Source organism: Merops nubicus, unplaced genomic scaffold (genome assembly GCF_000691845.1).
Source record: "Merops nubicus isolate BGI_N331 unplaced genomic scaffold, ASM69184v1 scaffold18742, whole genome shotgun sequence".
Lineage (NCBI taxonomy): Eukaryota > Metazoa > Chordata > Aves > Coraciiformes > Meropidae > Merops > Merops nubicus.
The window spans coordinates 20,009-33,720 of record NW_008593044.1 but is presented as its reverse complement, the minus strand read 5'-3'; the positions used below and the strand labels follow the sequence as shown (position 1 = coordinate 33,720).

Genomic DNA, 13,712 nt, shown 5'->3' with positions numbered 1-13,712 from the left:
TTCAAGCAGGAATTCAAGACACTGCTGAAGACAAATGGAATGCAAGAATGTAATTGTCTTCAGCAACTTGCTTGAGGTGCTAGAAAGTATCTAATTTTTGTCACCGTTCCCCAACACCATTCAGAGATACATCAATACAGGGGAGACACAGAAGCTAAAATACTTTGCTGTGATGAGACACAAGATCAATGCTTCTCCAAGAACCGGGCTGAGAAGCTGGGAGCTGTGCAAACACAGCCACAATAAATACAGAATTAATGTACCTGAAATTGTGATGCAGCTCCAGATTTGGTGAAGAAGAGACTCCCTGGTTCATGGTTCCAATAATATACGGACTGAAAAGAGAGAATTAGTTGGGGTTTTTGAGAGACAATCCATTCAGATACCCAGAGGATATTCTTTCTTCTTATTTACACCAGGCCAATTTTAAAAGAGTCTCCAGATATATTGTAGTCTTAAGATTTAAAATATTCCTAAGGCATTTAATGTTTATTCTTGCATGATATCCCTCTCTGCACATTTGTAGTTTACTAGTACTCATCTGTAATAAAAAAATAAATGAGGCAACACTGTCCTCATGTACCTCATAATTTTGCAGTAGTATTGGAGTTTCAATTTCAGAAGTCAGTGAATCTCATAAGTAAGACATAGCATGCAGTGATTTTACAAAGAGAGGTCCCAATGATGGCACTTTTACAGCAGAAAAAGCCAATGTTATAGGCCAGTAAAAGTTTCAGAAAACATTATTTTATTCTTGTGTGGCAATAAAGGACAGCCAGCAAACTTTATATTTTTGAACTGCTACAGGAAAACTGTAGAAAGTGCAAGTCCACCAGATACACAGCTGCTTCTGTACAGCATGGTTGATGGATTCGCACACATGCCAAGTCTCACTATTATAAAGTGGATTTCTTCTCACTGTCCCATAAGCTGTCCTCATGGTACTAATGAGCTTGTGTGATCTGACAGGGTGAAAGGGATAAGATCCTAATGTAGCCAAGTGTTTCAACATATTCTTAAATTCTGTGGTATGTTTCCATCTCACTGAGATGTGTGGGAGTCATAAATAAAGTGAAGCAAACACTTGGCTGAAGAAGGTTAAATTCAAGTACCTAAGGGCTTTGCTGCCAGCCTATGGGAGTCTAAGTTACCACTGGGACATATGACTCTGCAAAATAACAGCTTTTACCATTTCAATTGCAAAAGGTGTGTAAAAAGGGAGAGGTAAGCTATTACCTACCATTTATTATATTTACAGTTGAGGAAACCATTGAAGATGTCACTTAATGAACTGATGTGGTGAAGGTTATCAAGAATTATGACCACAGGGAGGTCAGCACCGTTGTTGTCAGCACTGCATTGCTCAGCTAGGTTTGCTAGGTATTGTCGCAGATCCTTCAGCAGAATTAACAAAAAAAGGAAAGAAAAAAAAAAAAAAGAAAAACCAGAAAAAATTAACCAAATTAGACCACAGATTAGACCAAAGATATCATTTCAGTGGAAAAGATTTTCAGAAAGATAAAGAGGCTGCTACAGAGTTTCCCCATTGTGGATCTTCAGCTGGACCAGGACATGCAGGAAGACCCAGCTTCTTAGGTAGGGCAACATGGAAGCCAACTGGTAGGAGAAACAGAGGGACTAAAAATAAGGCAAATGACTGAGTCAAACACATTCCTATCTGGTGGATACATTCCTTAGAAACCTGCTGATAAAATATCTTATCTCCAGAGGAAAATAGGTTGCAACAAAGTCCACCATTTCAAATGGGCTGAGAGACTCACATTAACTACTGGATTTCCATTCTTATGAATGCCACCTTTATGTACCAAAATCTTCAACTAAATTACAACAAAATTCAGACCTATTGAACTGCTACTTCAGACATCATCTTTCACCACTCTCACTGAAAATCTGTTTGACCTTTTCGGGACACAATATCACTCCTCATAGTAAAATCTGTCATGTAAATTCTTTTTTGTTCTGTCAACTATCTGTCTGGCTGTTACTGAGTATTGCAGTAAAAGAGAACTTTCTATAATCAAAACATTTCATAGTTTTCTCAACACTTTGTTGCTCTTCATGTCTGGGCTACTCAAGTATTACAGTTGTATCTCTACAGGTATGTAATTTGTTCAGTGTTGGGAATGCTCAGTAATATATACAAAGTTCCTATTGCCATTGTACTTTCTGGATTAGTGATAGCAGAATCTTTTCTTCTTTAATGGGAACATGCAACCTTTTTTTACTTCAAGAAATATTTTTGTTTGGCTTTTTATGATCAGGTATATCTAGGGGAACATCATGAGTTTCTTCCATAGAATAGTACCATCTGCATTATTCAAACACACCTGGTACTTGACAATGGTTTTTTTCCTTTTTTACTACAAACACAAAAATTCTATATAAATCTTAATAGAAACAAAGAAAAAGGGAAAAAAAAACCCAACACTATACCCAAACAAAAAAAACCCAAAAACATCAAAGTAACCCAGAAACAACAAATTATTTACCAGAAATCCAAAAGCTTGCTCTCTTGTGGGACAATTTTCATTATAAATATACACAGATATACACGGTATAACAATAAAACATAAACACATCCCCTACCAAAGTAAATAGCATCACAAATTCTCTGTATAAAGACAGTGAAAAGTGGTATTTTTACTGGAATGGTCCTCTTGCCCCTTTGGGATCCGTATGTTCTTCCTTCTTACATTATGTTGACATTCATTATGTTCTGTGCAAATCAGAAAGCTCTGGGCAAAATCTTTCATTTTCTTTTCCCTGGGTACCAGGTTAGGAGTATACCTAATTTAAGACAGCATGCAAATAGTATTATCTGTGGCTAGCACAGTAGTCATGCTAGAAGCTTGATAGACTGAGCTATGTAAATCACTGTGAATGTGACACGATGCATGAGGCAGTTTTAGTAAGGTCAGCTTCCTTACCAATGCACACCAGAAACCATGGCAGGAGTGTTTATCAGGTTACCCAGATAAACTGTGGCTAACTGGTGTTTATCCACTGCTGATTAAGAAGCTGAACCCAAGACAGTAATTCAAAATCCCCATTTGAAATCTTTGCTAACAATATGCTGCTGTCATCATTATAAAAAAGCAAGCTAGACTGGTATTACTATATATCCAACCTTTCTGACAAAGGAATTACAGACATGTTTAAGAATTTAATTTATATAGGAATTTCACTCTTCATCTATCCTTAAGCTGGGTTTCTTCAAGTGAGGGGAAATTCAGACTTCCTTCACAGTGCATCACTGGTTTGTTTACAAGAGAAAGATCTGGTCTCTGTTCCTTACTGAGACTGGAGACTAAATTTTTGTTGGAAAAAAATATTAACTGAGCAACAAAACAGTACGCCAATTAATAGGATCCTGCTCTGCATCAACACCACAAACTGGGGAATAGGCTATCTTTTAAACCATAACTTACCTTGCTTGACTTGTGATCAATGTTAAAAGTTGCAATTGCATCCTCAGTTTTTTTTCTGCCAGATTTAGTTATAATATATTCAGCCAGCCTATTAGCTAAATAGGTCTTTCCTGTGCCGCTGGGTCCCGACAGAATAATTCTGCGATGCTCCATCAGTAAATTAAAGTACCGCTGCGTAATTGGCTTAGGAATTAATGTGTCAAACACAAAACTGTCCAAACTGTTTTCTTCCACTCCTGGGAACAAAAGAAGAGAAAAACGGTCTGTCTTCATCCTTGCTAAGGTAGATATAGCTCTGGTCCAGCACCTGATGGCATCAGTGCTATGCTCAAAGCAAGGTAAGATATTTCTGCCTAAATCAAATTCCTATCAAGGGCTTCATTACTGTGGAAATGTTTATATCTTTCCACAGGGCCAAAATATTAAACAGGGGCAGTGAGAAGAGATGGGTGGAAGAGATGAAATCAAATAAATGTGAAGAGAAGGCTCAGTGAGGCAAAGCTGTTTGTTTCTGACATTACAGGTAACCAAGACAAAAAAAAAGGCCAAAGCCACAAGGGTTACCGATTGCCACAGCAATGTATGTATAGTTCTTCTGAAAGACCCCCGTCCCTCCAGCAGCAAATACCTACAGCTTTTGAAATATATTGAATTTTTCCTGTGGAACTGGGTAAGGCATAAATATATCTCACCATAATTTGTTTTGGGGTTGTTTTTTTTTTTTTTTTGCCCGTATTCAGAAATTTGTACTTTGCTGTGATTTGGCAGTAAGGCAGAGAAGGACAGAGACATTTTTAGATTTGCCTCAAAATGCCACTCTGCGTTAGGTATTGTACAATGTCATACAAAGAGATCATGTAATAAATGAGTCCTTGAACTGGAGTCAAAATACACAAATATCAGGTGAAAGAAAAAAAAATGTGAAGGGATGGAGGACTGTCATGAAGAACTCTACAGTATCTGCAAAAATATTCCTGGGGTTTTACCTTTCAGGTTCACAGTGATGATGTTATTATCTCCAACCAGATATCCACAAGGCAGCAGCTCAGGCACTTCTTGGCTATGTGCTCTAATTACATCCCCTATACAATAACTAGCAATACAGTCAGAGCTTAAACCCAGGCTAGTAGTTGGATCCACCCGGAAAATATATTCCTGAAATTATATGAAAACATAAAACATAAAAATAGTTAAGCAATTTAGAAAATATTTTGGTATATGTGAAGTGACTTGACAAGGAGATTCCTGCAGTCACATTCAACAGAGAACTGCTTTAAATCATCAAAAAAGAACAGCAATATTAAGAATAAAGTTTAATAGTGGTGTCAGCTATATGTCCAAAAATAAAACAGAACAAAACAAAAACTTGGCAAGACAACCCAAAGAATACAGAATTTTTCTTAAGTGAAAAAGAAAACTGAATTAATACTTGAGCTAATTTTTCAGTGTCTTACCTTAAAGAGACGTCTGATTACACCATCTAAAACATCCCACTTTGTTTTTCCGCTGACTCCAATTGATCCTATCAGATACGCATGTGGTTTCTGATCCTGCAAAGAAGGATTTTGGGAAACTGGACTTAAAGTGGTGGTAGCTAGTTTCCGATGAAGTTTCATAATTTTACCAATGAAGAAAAATAACCTTAGTTAGAAAGTGATGTTTCAACTTTGTTAATAAACTGTGCCACAAATAGGATAGATGATATTACTTCTGTACATCTGTATAAGGAAGGAAATACAGTATCTTGTTCAGCTATTTGATTACATTTGTGTTTATAAAGAGCAGACTATAAACAGAAGTTGCATTGTATTCATAATGTTTTTGCAACACGGAACATGAAAACATGGCAATGCAACTCCAAATTTACTACCTCAGTAGCACCCTAAGGGTTCCAAGGCATAGATTTAATTTATAGCAACTTTTATGTGGAGATAGCAAGTCCCAGAACATCCTACTACTAATTAAACTGAGAATTGGTAGTGTCTGAGCCACCACAAAGACAGAAGGAGGCCATATGACTAGTCTATGGAGAGTGTGTAACTGTACTGAGCATGGATGACAGAGAAGAGAGCTGCTACCTTTGGGATATTTCCCTTCAGTTTCTGGCTGAGAATATTGAAACGAGTTGAGCATATACTGCAAGATTTGCCTGAGCTATAATTCTGCATCTACACCTTTGGGTAATGAACTTACCTTGGCTCGGCTATAGCCCTTGTTTATAGTGACTAAAATTTTCACACTATGACCTTCTTTGTGGAGTGCTCCATCAGTGGCATCATCCAACAAAACATCTACAATAAAAGAAGGGAATTAAAGTGATCAACCTCGCAAATCACATCAGTAATGTCCACATTATCTGTTCAATATTTGTTCAAAGGATTTTTTGGTTAAAAAGAAAGGCTGACATCACAACAACTTCCAATTGTTTTAATCTGCACTTATTCCTAATTCATCTCTTCTGTTGGAGATGAAAAAAAAAGTTATATTTTATCAATTTTGGAAGAAATTTTAGGAGTTTTAATAATGTAGAAATGGAGTAAAAAAAAAAAAAATCTTGCATTACAGTTTTGCCTTGGCTTTCCTTCTTGGAACTTGTTAAAAATTACCATACATACACAAAGTAATGTTGTTTAAAACGTAAATTAAGTTTTTATCTTAGGGCACTTGTACCCTTTAGAACTCTGTAAGGAGAAAAAAAGAAATCCTTGTGTTGATATGCTTGAGGCTAAGCAAAATAGCATTTAATTTCTCTTTCCAGTTGATTTCGTCACCTTCTCTGCACATGGGCAATCTTTTTTACTCCCACAATACAGGCTTACAAGCAGTATTCGTTAGAAAACCACTTTGCAGTTCTCCAGAATATGGGACTCTGCATTCAGCCATTCCTGTAAGAAAAGGGTTCAGTTTTCTTGGAGGTAAAAAGTGGCTCTGATCCGCTCTGTGCCTCTGTTTCTAGCAAAGGCTGAGCCTGCAGCTTTACTGTAAGGGATAAAACTGCTGTCTTCCTCTAGAAATTCTCTTAGAGATTTTACTGTCAGACATTTAAACTAACCATCAAATTAGGAAGGATTATGGATTTGCTTTTTCTTCAAAGGCCAGCACAGTAATCCACTACCCTAAGTTTTGCTTGTTCTTTCCGTGGGGAAGAAAAGCATCAACTTCTTGTCATAGTCTGCACAAGGTCAGATTTCACCCAAATTAAATGAAGTGCCAGTAAGATTCAGCCACTTGCTCAAAGCAAAACCAAAGAAGACTTATGAATATGACTTCAATTAATGTATTAAAAAAAAAGTCCTCATGTAAAATGTTTTATAACATGCCCAGATCTAGAAAGTAGATTCTGCTGTTGCGTTATTTTTGTTGCTGTTTCTTTGTTTAATTGATCAAATCAAGCATTTTTGTTGTGAGCTTAAACAAATCCATGTTTGCCTTGTTGCAGACACAGCTTTTCTGTGCCACCAACACTGAATGTTTCACTTCACTTGTCTTGTGTTTTGGCATATTTGACAAACCTTAAGAGTTTCCATAATGACATAGTTCATTTCAGGGCTGTTTATAATATCACTGATCCCCCTGTGAAATTTTTCAATCTTTAAGTGACCCTTGTGTAGCCTTTTAAATACATTCTTCTGTAAGCCTTTAGGAATGAGGAAGCACTCTGTGGCTAGAAAAAAAAATCCACTAAGAGTTCTCCCTGATTGACACAAGGGTCTGAGAAGATGCCCAAGGGAGTGTAATTTCATGGTGGTGCAAATTGTATTAATTACTTCCTGTCAGACCTCCTCTTTAAGTGCACTATGGTGGCTTTGGCTCATTTCTTATCTGAGGTCTGTCACTTTTTTCACTAGAAGTACAGATGGAGTTTTGTACTGATCCTTGTCTGCTGCTCTCTATTCCAGTGACTGACTGAAATACATGTGTCCTCGACCACTGAGCCCCTTCCCAGCTTGCCACTCATCTGGAGGAGATGGTTATACCCTTAGGAATTAGCTTTGGTCATTTCCAGATGACCACAGTCATCTGGAGACACTAGTCTCCCACAATGTGCCATGGTAGTCTTTACCATGGGCCAAAGCCCTTGTTACCTCTCGGTTTAGCCCCCAGCATGATTAACCTCTCTGTATCTCAGGGACTGTTCAGTAGTACTCCAACTGCTCCAGAAATCCCATGAGACTTGGTAGGAAGCTGTTACCCTTCCAAGTTCTCTGGCACAGCAACAAAATGACACTCACAATGATCAAAAAGGCTGGATTCATAATCAAACGAAATCCTCCACTCCTCATTAGGCACCATTATCTCCTTAATTTCTTAGAACCAAAAGTAATTGCTTTGCATGCTAGAAAGACATTTAGAACCAATAAAACAGAAAATGGTATAAAGTTTATAGAATCACAGAATCATTTAGGTTGGAAAAGACCCTTAATATCACCGAGTCCAAACAATTCTCCCAGTCTTCCTGTTCCTTCTCCTACTCCTTTTCCCTCTTTTCTTCCTCCTCTTCTTCCTTTTTCTTTCAGCTTTTATTTCTTCTATTCTTTTGCTAAACACTTTCAACTTCCTGTGTTATTCCCTGGTTCTCTTCCCATCATATTTTCATCCAGTTCCTCCTCCTTTTCTTCAGACTCCTATTCCTACTATTCCTCCTACATGCTTATTCCTGTATCTAGACTAAGTGCCAAGAAATAAAATGCTAATAGCTGTGGCTCATGAAAGAGATTCTACAATTACAATTTTTAAAAACATTCTGTTCTGGTTTGTTGTATGTTGGTTTTTTTTTTAGAGTGTGTGGATGTGTGAGCAGGAACCATAGTTAAATTTTTTCTCCCTGTTTTTGTAACACTTCATTGTACACTGAGGCCTAGCTCAGATTCATCCACGTTAAAGTTAAAACTAACAAAAGATAGTCTGGAATGTAAATTAAAAATATACCTGTTTTCATGTAAAATCCGGTATTAGCCAGGAGAAATATTCAAATGTCCGTGTAATCAATGTCTGGAAAGATAACATGACTAACTGCCAATCCAGTTTACTGTCAGGCAGTTTGGCACGTTCCCAGCTGTACTCTTGCCTAGACTCTTTCTACAATTATTAGCTACATTTTTATTGCTTCCAGAGACTGCATTATACTTCTGTGGAGTCTATGCTAATACGTACTGCATTGCTTCTGCTCTGCTCCTGCTTCTAATGTTAGAGAAAGCACTTCTAGTTCTTGGCTACATTATCAAAACAAGAGTAGAAGGCTTATTATCATAAACTCTGTGGCATGGAAAAATTATCTAGTGTTAATGTTCAGGAGGTGGTCCAAAGTTCTGCTTGCTTTCTCTCATTCACTGAAGACAATGAGAGTGCTTAATAAGCCAGGCGGGGTTTGGCTTCTGTGATAAATGGTGACCTGGTACAATGTAGCCTAACTAGCCATATCACACTAAAAAAATGTAAGGGATAAAGCTAACCCAGACCATCTTCTGCCCCAGCTGCAAGCACAAAATAAAGTTAAAGGAGCTAGCTGAATGATAAAAGATAGATAAAGATAAAAAAATAAATTCTCATGTGCTATGCTCATATTTATCCTATAGGGACACATATATTGTATATGTATCTATACAATTGTCAAGTATATTACAACAGATATTGTCCTTTTAAAAAAAATTGTAAACTGGATGACCAAAGAGTATTATAAACCAGGTAGACAGAGAGTACCATAGCTAGAAACTTAGCAAACATAATGAAGAATTTGTAGCTATTATTCAGAGTCTTCTAAATTCTACATTTTCAGAAAAGACTGCCAGCATTCTTCCTCTTCTCCATTAGTGAATATATAACTGATGTTTATCTGAGCCTCATATATATGGCCCATTAAGAGTGTGAAAATAATAAATTGTTACTGATAGCTGACGTATGCATGTGCCCAAAATATGTTTACCTGATGTAACAGATTCTGTGATATTTAAATTGTTCAGAGAAAGCCCTAGTGACTGCCGTGAGGAAGAAGATGATGTGCTGCTTGAAGACTCTGATGATGGCTGGGCAGGCTTTCCAGTATTTCCAGTCTCTGCCTTTAAACGATCGTTTTCAGCTTTCAATATCTCTATTTCATTCTGCATTCAAAAGAAATCAAAATAAAAGAATAGGGGGTTATTCTTTTAGTAAACCACTGGGGGTGGCTATTCTCATGTTTGCTGTTCAATTGCAGGAGCTAAGTGGTCCACCACTTTCACAGTAAAGTGAAAATGTAGCACTATATATCAGAAATATAATGCAGTCAGTAAAAATTGGATTGCCTTCACTTCTGAAATGAAGGGAAACCTCTGCTGTTTGTTTTTTTTGTTTTGCTTTTGCCTCAAGACAGTTGCTAAACAAAATAAGCTTCAAGGTTCTCTGTTTAATGTACAGTTGACCATAACACAAGTGTGGAGAGAATTTTCCCAGTTATCCCCAGCTTGATAAGCTATGTTCTATTGCCAAATATATCAGTCAGTTAAGAAAGTTATTGCTAAAGTCTTCAATATATTAATATTTCTGAAGTCACAGAAAATTATCATTGCCACTAAATGTAAAATTTAAGTGGTAACTTCACAGAGGAGAAATTAAATGAAAAAAAGGACAATTAGACATTGATAGTTTAACAGTTTCATAATCCTTCTTGCTATCAGATAAGACTTTTTGATCATTCAAACATAGGATTGTTCACTTAATGGCCAGCAAACCCTCTTTGATGAAAACATACAGTGACAGATGAATCAGAACAAGCAGGAATTTTTTTTAGCTAAATCCTCTGTGGTGCCAAGTGATTATTGAATGTACAATAATAAAATGAAAACTTAGCCTGAGAACAGCCTGGTACCAGCTAAATCTAGCTTTCAGTCGCTTCACGAAGCACAGTACAAAGCAACTGCTTATTCTTGCAGATGGTTTTGCACATCAAATTTAATTCCACATTCACTAACACTTTGCTAAAAGTCCTATTCTTTTATGAAGGCTGTACAGCTACATTATACAAGTAAAAACATAAGGGTTAGCATCACAAAAAAAACCCCAAAACCTACAACGGCTACAAAAAGCTTAGATCATACAGGCAAAGGTGAGGAGACAGTGAAAGGGAAGGGACAAGCCAGCAAAATAGTTGCAGAAGGTAACAGATGAATGCGCCAGTTTAGCCTGGGATTCAATCCAGGGTCTATGGTGAAATGACTTGCACGATCTCCATCTGCTCTGCAATTTACAGTGATTAATTACACAACTCTTAGAATCATTCCATTCAGATGAGGTTTAGATTTTTAAGGTGCTTTGAATATTCACAATATTCATATATATTCATATAACATTCCCACCCATTGTACTTTTCCCCCTTAGCAACCCTCTTGAATTCTCCAAAACATCACAGTTTGGTAGCTCCAAGGTGGCTGCCTGTCCTTTTGGGAAAAGTTCAGAAGAAGTGGTGATTACCAGTGACAGCGTGTGAAATAGTTGCCTCTGCCCAGCTTTGTGAAAAACAAATTTTGGAGGCCTGTGACTACAGTAGACTCTTTCTTCAGAGAGGTCACCTCCTTTAGGCACTTGTATCCCCGTGTAGGGCTATCCCAGTGTAATCAGCTGATAAGCCTTCATGTCCTGTTCACCACTGCCATTAACTGTATTCTAACCCTTACAGTTCCTAAAAAATTTTAGTGGCTTCAGATCTAATGCTGTACTTATATCTGGACAATTGAAACACATATTTATGGATCAGTTCTTGATTATTCTTCCCCTTAATTGAAGTTCAGCCAAATACCCCACAGCAATGTTGGCACCTAGTGATGTGAGCAACTGTGAGGATCGCAGGTACCATAGATTTTAAAGGTGCGCCTGAAACTTCGATAGGCATACTGTAAAGGTCTAGGAAAGACAACAAATACACTAAATCTGGTAGTTATGGATTCAGCCACCATGGACCTCTATACAAAAGTGTCTACAGGTGCACCCAAACTTAGCAACCAGCACAGACCAGTTCATCTGACAAGCCACTGAGGCTGGATTCAGCTGCATAAATGTGGGTTTCCAATTTGTAAATAGAGTCTTACACAGGTAGAATGCTAAACAAGTCCTGTGCAGATGCAAATACCTTAGGCTGGTTCAAACAATAATAGGTGCCCATGCTCAAACAACTCAATTTCACCCTCTGTATCTGTCTTAGGATGATTTTAGGATAGCTCTCTAGGCCCCACTACTGCAGGGCTACAACTCAATTGACTACAATGGTAGTTTATTACCTAGCTCATACCTGGACATCTAAATGCAGCTGTCCTAGTCTCCACCTGAATCCCCACCCCATGGCCTTGGTTCTATTTCTCAAACACAGGCTTATAGTGCCTCAGGGGTGCCCTAGATCTCTCACCTGCCATTCCAGATGGGCCCAGATCTACTGAAGGACCTATATCATACTGTGTGCGTGTTATAGACGCACACAGTATGATATGTGTTATAGACAGGATGAGTTCAGGGCACCCAGCAGGATACTAGACACTTGGATATGTGTCATACCTAGTTGTAGTCACTTTTGCCACAGCCAGCATGATAATCACATCCAGTATGATACTAGATATGGGCAACAGAGCTGAGTACCATAAAGCACTGTGCTCCACTGAAGAACGCTGCCGCTCTTTCTGCGTCCTTTCAGCCTAATGAAAGGGAAAGCCTTCTGATGAAAAACATGTGGGGAAGGACTTGAAGCAGTGTCACAAAATAATGTAGTGAGATTTCAGTGATGCTGGGTACAATAATTTAGTACAATTTTACATTCTTTGCTTCAGCAAGCTACAACTGGGTTAGGAATCAGAAACCATGAGAAAGAGTGCACATATCCCCCTATCCCTACCACAACGCAAGGATTTAAAGCTCTGTAGTCTTGATCTGCTTGTCTGTCGTGTTGCTTTCCCCAGTCACAAGGTTTAGATAACAAATATCCTTTGGGCTATTTGTCACAGGGATTATGTCTCCTTCCATATCTCTTAAACACATTTTAGCTATTAATGTAAATGCTAAGAATATAATTATTTTAAGGTGAATACTTATCATACCTATCCTTTGGAAGTACTGTCAATCTAGCAATTTGTATCAACAGTTTTTTGGTACCTGAAACAAAGTACTGGGAAAGGAAATACACCAGGCCTACCTTTGGTGTGCACCCCTGTCATCACTTAAGCTACTGCACTGACCTGCATGCGGTTCATGGCTTCTCGAATCTGATCCAGATGGTGTGCAGAGCTGAGGGCTTCAAGACGAATATCTGTTAATTTTAGCTCTTTCTCCCTCAGCTCGCTCTTTAGCTGAAGAATAATTTCAGCCTCTGCCTCTGTACACTCACAAATCCTAAAGAGGAGCAGGAAATAGGCAGGAGATTAAAGGAAGGTTCTCACCACAAAGCAGTGTCATTACTAAATATCAAAGTTCAGAAAATGTTTCCTGCTGGTGAAACCTACAAGTAAAGAAAGAAACTTATCAAAGAAACATGAAAAGCTTCAAACTGCGAATTGAAAACTGAAAAAAAGCCCTCTCCAGGTGAAATGATAAGCTTGCTTTATACCTTTCCAGTTTAGTTAGAGAATTCACTATGGCAAAAGAAGTTGTTAAAAAACTTTTCAGAAATCTTATTTTTTTTTCAGTGTGTATCACCCGATTTTAATTTGATTTTATATCTGCATCTTTTCTTTGGTGCAAATATTGTAATTTTCCTAAGTAGCAATAGTCAGAACCAAAGTATACTGCTTGAAATCTACTGATGGTATTTATTATCTGTTAGGCATCACAAGTTTTCTCTGTTTCAATCCGTACACTAAGAGACAGTCCTTGATTTCATGATCTAGAAGATTTTGATCTGCAGTGGTTTTCACTTGTGACGGTTGATTTTTTGTCTATAGTCTGTCATTTGGTAATGTATGGCATCTGAAATCATGCTGGTTGGCTTGTAGTTGGGTTGTTTTTTTTTTTTTTCCTTAGAGACTGGATTAAAAGTAATCACCATGTAATTATTTTTTTCATAAGTACTAATTTTAGGGGAAGAAACCACTACATTGTGAGAAAAAAAAAAAAACAAAATATGACTGGCTAGCATATAAGTACAGAAAGTATAGAAGCCCTGACTCTGACACTGGCCCAGGGACCCACAGCTGTCCAGTTCTCATGTCAGACTGTTATGCTTCTCTGTATCATCATCAGACCTAGATCTGTTGCACAAGAGAACCAGCGGAAAATAAACCAGTGAATTTTGGCTATGTTGTTACACTA

At 37.7% G+C, this 13,712-nt stretch overlaps 1 protein-coding gene across 1 annotated transcript in view; it reads right to left on the bottom strand.

Annotated features, from left to right (window-relative positions):
* Positions 1 to 13,712, bottom strand: part of LOC103768216 (neuron navigator 3-like) — a 39,589-nt gene that overhangs the window by 7,627 nt on the left and 18,250 nt on the right. Inside the window, exons 8-14 of the mRNA XM_008935358.1 lie at positions 12,644 to 12,797; positions 9,373 to 9,547; positions 5,643 to 5,740; positions 4,904 to 4,999; positions 4,436 to 4,604; positions 3,450 to 3,685; positions 1,241 to 1,395 (exon numbers count right to left, since the gene is read on the bottom strand). Of these exons, the coding sequence (XP_008933606.1) occupies positions 1,241 to 1,395; positions 3,450 to 3,685; positions 4,436 to 4,604; positions 4,904 to 4,999; positions 5,643 to 5,740; positions 9,373 to 9,547; positions 12,644 to 12,797 (1,083 nt within the window). The remainder of the gene's footprint in view (positions 1 to 1,240; positions 1,396 to 3,449; positions 3,686 to 4,435; positions 4,605 to 4,903; positions 5,000 to 5,642; positions 5,741 to 9,372; positions 9,548 to 12,643; positions 12,798 to 13,712) is intronic.